This window comes from Somniosus microcephalus, chromosome 6, assembly GCF_052327205.1.
Source record: "Somniosus microcephalus isolate GS21.2 chromosome 6, FLI_Smic_1.0, whole genome shotgun sequence".
NCBI lineage: Eukaryota > Metazoa > Chordata > Chondrichthyes > Squaliformes > Somniosidae > Somniosus > Somniosus microcephalus.
Window position 1 is genome coordinate 196,807,840 of NC_140992.1, and position 12,810 is coordinate 196,820,649.

Consider the following 12,810-nt stretch of genomic DNA (forward strand, 5'->3'; position numbering starts at 1 on the left):
GTGCGGTGGACAGCGTTCCGATATAATCGACCTGTATGGACTGCCATGGTCCCTCCACTCTCCTAGTGTGTCCCATGGATACCTTCCTTTTCTGGGGGTCAGGGTTATTTGCAGCACACACCAAGCAATCCGCGCAGAAGTCGCGGACGTCCTCCCTCAGTTGCGGCCACCACCCTGCCTGTTCCACCCGTTGCCAGGTGGTCTCTGGCCTGGGGTGCCCCGCTCCTGGACCCTCGTGGGCCAACTGAAGGAATTCTCTTTGGTGCTGTTGCGGAACTACCCACTGTTCCCCTCTGAAAACCATCCCTTCCTTTACTGTAATACCTGCCACTCCGTATGGACCCTCTACCTTATCTCCCTTAGCCAGCGTCTCCAGAACAGTCTTTAGGGCGGGATCCCGTGCCTGGACCATCTTTAGGTCCGGGGCCAATGCTACTCCTGCCCTCCCTTGGGTCCCACCTCTGTCTCTGATCGCTGCTACCAGACTCGACCCATATGGATCCCAAAACGTGCCCGTTCAAGCACCCTCTTTGGCCAGCATGTCTGCCTGCTGATTGCCCTCCGCACGGGGTTCTGTCTTCGATTGGGCCTTGACTTTGTGGATATAGAAATCCCCCTGGGTTCCTATCGATGTTATGATCTGTCACAACAATGGCTTGATTGCTAGGGGTTTCCCGTCTGCAGTGTGAACCCGCGACGAGACCAAATAGCTAAATATTCTGTACACAAATTGCAAGTGAACATGCTGTCCAAGCAAATCGTATAGGGAACTCTTTGGGGTGTGTAACCACATACACCGCCGCCGACAGTTCAGCATGCTGGCCACTCATGGTGCTCGGGAGTTTAATGGCCTTGGCAATGCCTACCTTTGGGTCAAAAATCCCGCATCCAGTGAGTCGCTCCCCAGCCACCACTGTACTGGACCCGTCTACATAGATCTCGCGGCCCGTGGGATGGATCCCAGCCCGAAACCCTATGTCTACGTCCCATACCTCTTCAACAGAACATTTGTGGGCCACCCCTGGGTAGATCAAATTTGCGGCAAGCTTGGGCTCACAGAGGCCTTTCACACACAAATTCGTCTGAGAGCAATAAAGTCCAGCGAGCAATGCGTGCACTGTTTACCGTGCCGTCCTTTATCGTCACATCAAGAAGCATCTGAGTGGGCGTATGATGGGTTAAGAGAGTTATCGGGGATGCCCCCGTGAAGATTTGTGATCTCACGGCCCAATGTGTGGCAAGTAGGTGCCTCTCACAATTGGAGTACCCCCTTGATGTGCCTTCAATAACCACAAAACTAGAAGTTATAGACTTTAACAAGTTGGCTTTTAATCACTAAGATCAGAGCTAACATCTCAACACACTGACTGGCTCACAGGAATGAGTCATACAGATCCTGGGATCTTTAAGTAAGAGAAGTCCGGGGCGGAGCCAAGAGCCAAGACCTGGAACCTTCCAGGTTAGTCAGGGAAGAGGAAGTGAAACTATACACCGTGTGGGGGAGGGTAATATACATGAGTGCAAAACGAATACAGGCAAGACAAACGGATTTCATTACACCCCTCTCTACACCTGCGAGGATTCTTGATGAGTATACCACAGGCCTCAGCTTGCCATGCCGCTCCTGGAGCAGCACTGCGCTCAAACTGTCCTCTGGCAGCTACCTCCAAAAATAACTCCTTTCCCCCATCAACGCTCCTAAAGCCGGTGCGGTCTGCAGATCTCTCTTTAGACGACTAAAAGCTGCCATGCAGTCCTCATCCCACTCCCAGCCCACTCCCTTGTGGAGGAGCCGGAGTAGAGGAGCTGCCGTTGCGACATAGTCCTCTATGAAATCCCTGCAGTACCCTGAGAGTCCCAGGAAGGATCTTACCCCCGTTACCGTGGTCGGAGCAGGTAGCTCCTGTACCGCCTTCCTCCTCACCTCATCAATGGCCCTCTCCCCAGCACGCATGGTCAGCCCAAGGAATTTTACTTCCTGCTGTGCTTTCTTGGGATTAACCTTGAACCCAGCTTCCTTTAACAGACTCAGCAGCTCTGCCAGCAGGGGGCCATGCTCCTCCCCCTCGTTGGAGAACAAAAGCAGGCCGTCCACGTACTGCACAAGCTGCTGTGGTCTGCTGAACCCTTTTAAACAGTTGGCCATACATTGGTGGAACATAGAAGGACTGTTATGAAACCCTTGGGGAAGGCAGGTCCATGTGTACTGCTGACCCTGGAAAGTGAATGCGAACTTATACTGGTCCTCCCTTTTGAGAGGGATAGACCAGAATCCGTTCGAAATGTCCAGCACCGTGAATGTTTTCGCGGATGCTGGGATACTCCCGATCAGATCGGCTACGGCTGCGACGGTGGAGGCACAGGCTGGGATGTTCTTGTTAAGAGCCCAATAGTCCACAGTGGCTCTCCACGAATTGTCTGGTTTCCTAACTGGCCAAATCGGAGAGTTCACATGGGTTGCTATGGGTCTCAACACACCCTGCTCAACCAGTGATCCCAGTGCCGTCTCTAAATCCGCCTCTGCCTCTCTGGGGAAGTTGTACTGTTTCTGTGGTCGGGCCATGGGGTCCCCTTCTACTCTGACCTCCACCCCTATTACCCTCCCACAGTTGTGCTTATCTGTAGCGAATCCCGCGAGGTTGGCTCGCACATCTGCTATGTACGCCGCCGGGGTAGTTCAAAAGTTCAAATGACCAAAAGTTCAAGGCCATAACTACCCTTGGGCTTCATCGTACACACGGTTCCCTTGCCTTGCTTCCCTGGTATAACTACCACCTCCTTCTCCTGTCCCGTGCATACTGCCCCCCCAAAGACAGTGATTCCGGAAATCCACCAATACCTTGTGGGCCAGTATGAAGTCTGCCCCCAAAATGCCTATTCCCTCCTGCTCCCACCGCATCAGGACACATTTCCGCTCTGTATGGAGTGTACCCAGATCAATGGCTAGCGGGATGGAGAAAGACCCAGTCTGTTCGTTCCTGGTGAATCCTACTAAGTTATATGGGACCCCGCTTGATAGAGGCGATGTGGTCGGGTTATCCGCATAGACAATGGTGCTTGAAGCTCCAGTGTCCGGCAGATAGATCCCTTGCACCTTCTCCACCCCCATCTTCACGCACGGTCTCTTCCAAGCATCATAACTTAGTGGGCACAGGTAAACGGGCTGAGAAGCCCCTCGTCATGGGTCGGGATTGTTCGGGGCGGATGGGAGTACGCTGCCCACTGCCGCGTCCACCCTACCCTACCCTGCCGGAAAGACTGCGCGGAGAGCAGCCACTAATACCACAAACGGATCAGTGCTGCTTCCTGCCACAGCTGCGGCTTTCTGCACTGGCGCTGGAGAATCCCCTTTCCCGCTCCTTTTGTCAGAGACTGGGCAGTCTTTCCTCCAGTGCCCTTTATTCCCGCACTCATAACAACCCTGCTTCTTCCCTGAGCTACCCCCTTCCTGGCGCCACTCTCTTCTAACGTTGCCTCCACTAGGCTTTAACTCGTGTACTCTGCCCTTTGGTTTGTCCTCCTCACCCCTACCATTCTTAAGAGAGAGTTAACTGCCGGAATCACACACTCTGTGGTCTGGGGATCCCTGGAATCGAACCAGCTCTCTGCTTTGGCCTTGATCCTGGGCAGGCTGTTCGCCACCAGGGTCGTCAACCAATGAGCCCTAGGCTCCCCCTGCAGCTGCGCCCGGTCGGGCACCCCCGCACAGGCACTCCGGTAGACGAGCCAAAGCCTGTCCGCGAAAGCCTGCGGTGCCTCCCCAGCTGACTGCAGTGTCCTTTCCACTCTGGAGAAGGGACTTTCATCATTGAGGCCCATAGCCTCTAGGATGTCATCCTTTATCCCCTCTAACGTACCCTGCCCCCTCTTGCTACCCACTGAGAGCGACTGGTACAACCTACTAGCCAGGGAAAATAAAAGTAATTTGGCTGTCTCAGCTTCATTACAATTATTGATCCCCTCACCTGCTCCACATCTGTAAAATGGACAGATGGGTCCCCTGTGCTGGTCAGTTTGGTCAGGTTAGAGACCATTGCCTGCAGCTGGGGGGTTGTATACGGGACCACGAAGTCACTCTGCAGTGGTCCTTGTGCTTGACCATCTACGGGCGCACCGTATTTCCGCTGCCGGACAGGGCACATGGGTCCTGGTCGCGGCACTTCGGGCGGTGGTTGAGCGTCCTCCTCTGCCTCACAGTCCTCCTTATCTCCCACCTGTTCTTGCTCATCTACCCGGGCCATTCCCGGAGCTACCAAGCAGACCATCCTTTTGGCCTTAGATAGAGCATCGGTCAAATTTCGGATCTGCTCCTGGCAAGGACCATGATTACCCGTATCAAACCCTCCAGCGCTGGCAACTCTGTATGCCACCTGAATATCCTTCAACTGCTCTCCCAGCAACTTTCCCTCACTTGACAAGCGAGCGTTCTCCTCCCTAACCACCCCCTCGTTCCCTTTTGCCTCAGTTACCTGGCATTGCAGGAACTCCTTATGGTTACGGAAGGTTTCCTCCTGGCTTATTCTTCCCTGCTTCTCATCCCTTAGCTCCGTGCAGAACCTGCTCCCGACTACAGCCCTTGCGTCTGACTGTGCCTCGGACTCCCTGAGCTCTACCTCTAACTTAGCAACCTGCTAATCTAGCAGTTGGACTTGTCTTTGTAGCCAGACGAGCCATATCGCCTTTTCAATGCTGCGCCTATGCTCCTTGCCCTCCGTTCATTCTGCCACTGCGTCCACCGGATGCTCAGCACGCAACAAGCCTAGCACCCACTTCTTAGTGATGTTAACCTTCTTAAACACATATGAAGAAATCCTTTCCTCCATTTGGGATCTTTCGCTAGAAGTGCTGTCCATGACTGATTTACACTCTTTTAATCCAGGTCCTGCCGCTGGTCGCCAAGAGATGTAAGCGGTTTTGATCCTAGCCCAATTGCTAGACGGACAGTTCGAATCGCCCCCACCTTACGAAAGTTCTGTACCCGGGAATTATTATTCAGAGTGTAAATGGAATAAGTCACAGACAGGAATGCTTCGGTGAAAAATCAGACTTCTATTTATTTGGTCTAACATACACTGGCTAAAACATGCACTACTAAACAAAATCACTGTCTCTGTGGAGACTAAGATCCAGGTGACAAACAACATACATACAGTACACAACTGGGGACTATAACATAAAGTAATTCCCTTGTTGCTATGGTGGACTCTAACTCCACCCCTACAAACGAATTACCAAGTCGCATAAACCCCTTGGCCTGGCTGAACCAAACAAAGCTTCCACCCCGGAATAGCCCAAAAACTTCACTTCTGAGAAAAACTCTGAACCCTTACAGCTCACCCAACTCGCCTGGGATATCGGCGATAACGCTTCAAGGACACCCTCAAAGCCTCCTTGAAAAAGTGTAACATCCCCACCGACACCTGGGAATCCCTGGCCCAAGACCGCACAAAGTGGAGGAGAAGCATCTGGGAAGACGCCGAGCGCCTCGAGTCTCTTCGCCGGGAGCAAGCGGAAGCCAAGCGCAGGCAGCGCAAGGAGCGCACGTCAACCCAAGCACCCCACCCGCCCCTTCAACCACCGTCTGCCCCACCTGTGACGGAGACTGTAGGTCCCGCATTGGACTAATCAGCCACCTGCGAACCTATTCGTAATGTGGAAGCAGATCATCCTCGGTTCTGAGGGACTGCCTAAGAAGAAGGGGATATCGGGTTACCGGCTTGGGACACTCGAGACCATGCTTACCGCCACACACAGTCGGTCTCGATCGCTCCGCTCAACGGCTTCTTCCTCTGGTACTTCTTGTTAGGTCGATCTTGGTGGAGCGAGAGCAAGAGAGAGAAAGAATGGTGGAAAAGGATCTATCTTTATAGGAGTCTGGCAATCCCTATCTTTCCCGCCAATCTTTAAAATCCTTTTGTTTCTAATCAGTGATGGGTCATTATCGGACCCATGAGTATTCCATGATTGGACTAATGGCACTAAGTCTGGGACATATCTTCGGTCTTTGTGTTGGGAAAAACTGGCTCCTTTTCAGCTGGCTAGACTAGTGGGTTCATTGTTCTGCTTCTCTTCTGAGATGGAGATGAGAAGTGCTTTTGCATATTAGAGTGGGTTTCTAATAGGTTTAAGTTCAACGGGTGCCTCAGGGTCCTCAGCCCCTTCGTCAATGGCCCCCTTCCTTTTCCCAGGACTGTCGGACGAACCCATGCGTTCCGGATGACTGACAGTTCTTTTGTCACAGCCAACTGCCATGCGTTCTCTGGAGTTTTAACAAACCAGTTTCCCATGCATCTGCACAGGGTGATCCCACCACAGGGAAAACACCCTCAGAAAAATCCCATAAGGTCCACAAAAATATTCTCAGCTGAGTCCATTCTTCAAACAGAGACTTTGCGATCTCTTCAGTAAGTGTGGCAGGTTCCCTTCCCTGAAAGGCATGAATGACAGTCCAGCAGCTTTCACAGTTTTCCGGTGCTGACTCACAAATTACAAGTTTTATTGAATTAAATTTCACAACTTGAGGAATTTGAATTCTCAATTCTGGGTTTCCAGTTTTGTTGCTAGTCCAGTACCATAACCACTAGACTACCATACCTCTGAAATAAGTGGAGTAGACTTTTTCACAAAAAATGGCAGAGAATTGTTGAGGTATTTAGGGTTACAACAGACCAGGGACAGACAGGAGAAGGGATATTTTAGATGGCAAGACAACTCCTGCTTGAACCTGAGGCAGGAGTCAAAGGTCATAGAGGCTATATGGTTTTTGTTGTCCGTGGCTGTAACTGTCATTAGCTAATGCACTTCTTCCAGCAAAACCATTGGATATGTCATATTCATTCACTGGGAATTATTTACCAAAAGGAGGATGGAGTTTCTGCTGCCAACTTGGTATTGGCCAAATGCCTCTGAGACGATGACCATTTATAAAGCTCTATCTCCACTGACGAAATGCAACAGAGTAATTTTCTTGTGTTTTTTTGCAATCATTCTTTGGTTACAGCATTTTGATATATTCACAGTGTAAATGGTATAGAAAAATGATTCATTGAACTAAAATTCTGCTGTCGAGCCAGCTGAGGAGCAATGCTGTAAACTGAGTTTTGCTGTCGAGCCGATGTACTGCTTAGCATGAACAGTTGCATTAATATATTGATAAAGTAAATATCTAAGTGATATGGTTTAAATCTTGACTGAAACTTTCCAAGCAGCCAAGTCAACAGCATGATTCACTGTTCCAAGAACCTAACTTTGTATTCCTGTCTCTCTCAACTCTCAAACCATACATGTAATGTATGCATCCCCAATCTGAGTGTTGCATCTATGGTTACTTTCAAAGGGTATCTTTTGAGATGATGTGATACTTAACTACTAAATGGTGTACATTTTCATAGATTCTAATATATGTAGATCACATACGAGTTCATTAACAGAAAAACACCAGCACTTTAGAAACTGGTAATTTTCTTTGGCCATATGACTGCTGTGTTACATGATCGAATTGCACTGCAGGGCATCTGGACTGTAGCATAGGTCATACATACCTGAAGGAATCAACTATTAATATTTTACTTTTAAAGAGTCTCCTTGCTGTTTTAATCGTATTTCTATTTGTTAAAACTTGCCTTGTAAATATGTGAATTTGCATGAAAAGAATGGCAGCACTTTGCTGCAGTGTCTGCTGGCTAGGTGTTGGCTAGTTCCTCAGTGGAAAGGATCCACAGTGAGGTCCGAGACCGCTTCACTGACAAATTGTAGAGTAATCAAGGTTCTCCGCCCTTCCCGCAGTAGACTGGCGGTGGAAGAAATGTCATCACAGTTGGGTCTAATACTGTATTCAGAGCTATGTCTGCCCCATTGCTGAGGATTAGATATTGAAAGTTATGTTTTATTTTTAGATAGAATCGTTTTCGTGGATTGAGGAGGGAAGGAAGAGGGAGACGGTATAATCTGCCAAAGTATGGGCATGTCTAATGTGTGAAGATGCATGTATTTATGACATTTCATCTATCCTGAAATGGTATGTCTTTTATTTTGTTTGTTTTTTGTGTTGACATTAGGCTTGGGGCATGGGACGTTTGTTGCAGGAGTGATTGCCAGCATGCGGGAATGTCAGGGGTTGGCACCAGATGCAGAGTTGCATATCTTCAGAGTCTTCACTAACAATCAGGTAATGACAATTTTCTATCCGTTCTCCACTGATCTTTTATCATGAGGAATGAGGTACTAGAACAGTTTGCAAATTGATCATTGCTTCAGACAAAATTGTAAATGCCATTGTTGCCAACCGAACATACTCCAGAAAATCTTTTAGCTTTTCTTTGGTTTTCACAACATTTTATAGAATCATAGAATGGTTACAGCACAGAAGGAGGCCATTCGGCCCATCGAGCCCATGCTGGCCCACTGCAAGAGCACTTCAGCTAGTCCCACTCCACCGCCCTTTCTCTGTAACCCTGCAGATTTCTTTCCTTCAGTTACTTATCCAATTCCCTTTTGAAAGCCACGATTGAATCTGCCTCCACCACCCTCTCAGGCAGTGCATTCCAGATCCTAACCACTGGCTGTGTAAAAACGTTTTTCCTCATGTCACCTTTGGTTCTTTTGCCAATCACCTTAAATCTGTGTCCTCTGGTTCTTGACCCTTCTGCCAATGGGAACAGTTTCTTCTGATCTACTCTGTCTAGACCCCTCATGATTTTGAACACCTCTATCAAATCTGCTCTCAACCTTCTCTGCTCTAAGGAGAACAACCCCAGCTTCTCCAGTCTATCCACGCAACTGAAGTCCCTCATCCCTGGAACCATTCTTGTAAATCTTTTCTGCACCCTCTAAGGCCTTCACATTCTTCCTAAAGTGCAGTGCCCAGAATTGGACACAATACTCCAGTTGAGGCCAAACCAGTATTTTACAAGGGTTCATCATCATTTCCTTGCTTTTGTACTCTGTCTCTATTTATGAAGTCCAGGACCCCGTATGGTTTTTTTTAAACTGCTTTCTCAACCTGCTCTGCCACCTTCAACAATTTGTGCACATATACCCCCAGGTCTCTCTGTTCATGCACCCCCTTTAGGATTGTACCCTTTAGTTTATATTGCCTCTCCTCGATCTTCATACCTAAATGTATCACTTCGTACTTTTCTGCAATAAATTTCATCTGCCACATGTCCGCCAATTCCACCAGCCTGTCTGTCCTCTTGAAGTCTATCTCTATTTTCCTCACTGTTCACTATACTTCCAAGTTTTATGTCATCTGCAGATTTTGAAATTTTGCCCTCTACACCCACATTCAAGTCATTACTATATATCAAGAAAAGCAGTGGTCCTACTACCAACCCCTGGGGAACACCACTGTATACCTTCCTCCAGTCCAAAAAACAACCGTTCACCACTACTCTCTCTTTCCTGTCACTTAGCCAATTTCATATCCATGCTGCCACTGTCCCTTTTATTCCATGGGCTTCAACTTTGCTGGTAAGCCTATTATGTGGCACTTTGAACATCTTTTGGAAATCCATGTACACCATGTCAACCGCATTGTCCTCATCAGCCCTCTCTGTTACCTCATCAAAAAACGCGATCAGGTTGGTTAAACATGATTTGCCTTTAACAAATCCCTGCTGGCTTTCCTTAATTAATCCACACTTGTCCAAGTGACTGTTAATTTTGTCCCTGATTACTTCCCCACTACCGAGGTTAAACTGACTGGCCTATAGTTGCTGGGCTTATCTTTACACCCTTTTTTGTACAACGGTGCAATTCTCCAGTCCTCCGGCACCACCCCTGTTTCTAAGGATTCGAAGATTATGGCCAGTACCGCCGCGATTTCTTCCTTCACTTCCCTCCGCGTCCTAGGATGCATCCCATCCGGTCCTGGTGACTTATCTATTTTAAGTACAGCCAGCCTTTCTAGTACTTCCTCTTTATCAATTTTTATCCCATCCAGTATCTCCTCTATCTCCTTCTTCACTATGTCTGTGGCAGCATCTTCTTCCTTGGTGAACACAGATGCAAAGTACTCATTTAGTACTTCAGCCATACCCTCTGCCTCCATGCGTAGGTCTCCTTCTTGGTCACTAATCAGCCCTATCCATCCTCTTCCCGTTTACTATTTATATGCCTATAGAAGACCTTTGGATTACCTTTTTATGTTGCTGCCATTCTATTCTCATACCCTCTTTTTGCCCCTCTTATTTTCTTTTTCACTTCTCCTCTGAACTATATTTAGCCTGATTCTTGGATGTATTATTAATCTGTCATACGTGCTCTTTTTCTGCTTCATCTTACTCTCTATCTCTGTCATCCAGGGAGCTCTGACTTTAGTTGCCCTACCTTTCTCCCTAGTGGGAATGTACCTCGACTGTATCCTCTTTAAAGGCAGCCCATTGTTTGATTACAGTTTTGCCTGCCAATCTTTGATTCCAATTTACCCGGGCCAGATCCATTCTCATCCCACTGAAATTTGCCTTCCTCCAATTAAGTATTTTTACTCTAGATTGCTCCCTGTCCTTTTCCATAGCTAATCTAAACCTTGTGATACTATGATCACTGTTCCCTAAACGTTCCCCTACTGACACTTGCTCCACTTGACCTACCTTATTCCCCAGAACCAGATCCAGGAACGCTTCCTTCCTCATTGGGCCGGAAACGTATTGATCAAGGAAGTTCTCCTGAACACGCTTCAGAAATTCTTCCCCCTCCCTGCCCTTTACGCTATTACTATCCCAGTCTATATTAGGATAATTGAAGTCCCCCATTATCACTACTCTATAGTTCTTGCATCTCTCTTAATTTCTCTGCAAATTTGCTCCTTCATATTTTTCCCACTAGTTGGTGACCTATAGAATGCACCTAGTAGTGTAATGGCACCTCTATTATTTCTTAACTCTAGCCATATAGATTCTGTCCTTGACTCCCTCCAGGACATCCTCTCTTTCTAGCACTGTGACATTCTCCTTAACCAATACTGCCACACCACCTCCTATCTTTCTTTCCGTATCTTTCCTGAACACCCTATATCCAGGAATATTTAATACCCAATCCTGCCCTTTTTTGAGCCAGGTCTCTGTCATTGCCACGACCTCATATTCCCATGTGGTTATTTGTGCCAGCTCACCAACCTTGTTTACTATGCTTCGATATGGAGCACGACCTCTGGCTGTTCTCCCTCCCCACTCAGAATGTCCTGCAGCTGCTCAGTGACATCCTTGACCCTGGCACTAGGGAGGCAACATACCACCCTGGAATCCTGTCTGCAGCCACAGAAACGCCCGTCTGTTCCCCTAACTATCGAATCCCCTATCACTATTACTTCCCGATCTTCCTCCTTCCCCCTCACCTGTACAACTGAGCTACCTGTGGTGCCGTGGACTTGGCTCTGGCTGTACTCCCCAGAGGAACCATTGCCCTCACCTGAATACCAGTTTTGAAAGTAATACTTCCATTTAAAGCACAGGGGAAAGTTAATCTTGCAATACACAGCTTCTGCTGTCTAGTTGTTTATTATACGCCACAAACAAGTTGGTCACCTGATTTAATATTTCTCAGCTGACCAGGTGATGCATGCAATGTTTCCTTAGCAAGTTTAATAGCTCAATCACCTAATTGTTCATTTGATTTTCTTTGCCTTTTACTGCTGTGATGCAAATATATATATTTTTTAATGTGAATAAACCATCTGGATCAATAATACTGGTGAAACTGAACCAGTTGTTTGCACCGATTGGAACATTCAAAATACATGTCTTGTTTATGGTTGTCTGGGTTGTGACATTGGATTTGAATGTTGCCATGGCTTTTCATCAGACAGACCTGAGTTTGAATTGACACTAAATGGATTGGGAAAAGTCTTAATTTTGTGACGTCTAATGAGGGCCATTAATTAAGCAACCGTAAGCATTTAGGGTAAGGGCCTAGGCATCAAGTTACCAAAACCACCAATCTCTAATGAAACCATGCTTCTGTAGAGAAACTGAGCAAGATATTTTTTATATTGCTAAGCACCTCAAAATTGGTTCCGTTCCTGTGTTCCTTGGGAACTATTGGCCCGACCAAAGAGTGCGCAATATTTGAAATACTTCACTACTGACTAGCTATTTATTATCCATTTCCTTGCTGGCTGATGTCCAGATGGTATTTGCTTTTACAGTGTAGTTTGCGTTGCTTGTGTGCCCTTTCCTTATGCAGAGATGTATTTATACAAACCATGACATACTGTTTGATAATGAGCACAATAAACAGGTTGTATTGGTGTATTTGAAGGGTGGAGATCGTTGTTACAATTGGCAGTGTGGGGGTTGGCTTAAAAGCAGATTCTGCTCTTATTATTTTGCTGCTTATTTGTCAGCTTGAAACGCTGGCTCATTTTTCTCCATGCATACCTCTTAACAGCTGTACAAATGATGTTGGCCTGTGTTTTGCACTTGGTATGCAGTTACATTAGAGTCTGCTAAGGACAAAGTCTTAGCTTTGCCAATTTGCATTTGTGAAATATTTCACTGTGGTGAACTGGCGCAGTGAGTGCTCACAACTCTGGTTATGAAGTTATGTTTTTGGATAATCCTATGCCGTAGTGTCAGCTGTGGCTCAGTGGGTAGCACTCTCATCTCCGAGTCAGAAGGTTGTGGGTTCAAGTCCCACTCCAGGGACTTGAGCACAAAAATCTAGGCTGACACTCCAATGCTGTGCTGAGGCAGTGCTGCACTGTCGGAGGTGCTGTCTTTCGGATGAGATGTTAAACCGAGGCCCTGTCTGCTCTCTCAGGTGGACTTAAAAGATTCCTTGACACTATTTTGAAGAGCAGGGGAGTTATCC

At 47.4% G+C, this 12,810-nt stretch overlaps 1 protein-coding gene across 2 annotated transcripts in view; it reads left to right on the forward strand.

Annotated features, from left to right (window-relative positions):
- Positions 1–12,810, forward strand: part of mbtps1 (membrane-bound transcription factor peptidase, site 1) — a 188,768-nt gene that overhangs the window by 70,596 nt on the left and 105,362 nt on the right. For both annotated transcript variants that reach the window (XM_085991177.1, XM_085991178.1), the window contains exon 6: positions 8,058–8,167. In XM_085991177.1, coding sequence (XP_085847303.1) covers positions 8,058–8,167 — 110 coding nt within the window. The remainder of the gene's footprint in view (positions 1–8,057; positions 8,168–12,810) is intronic.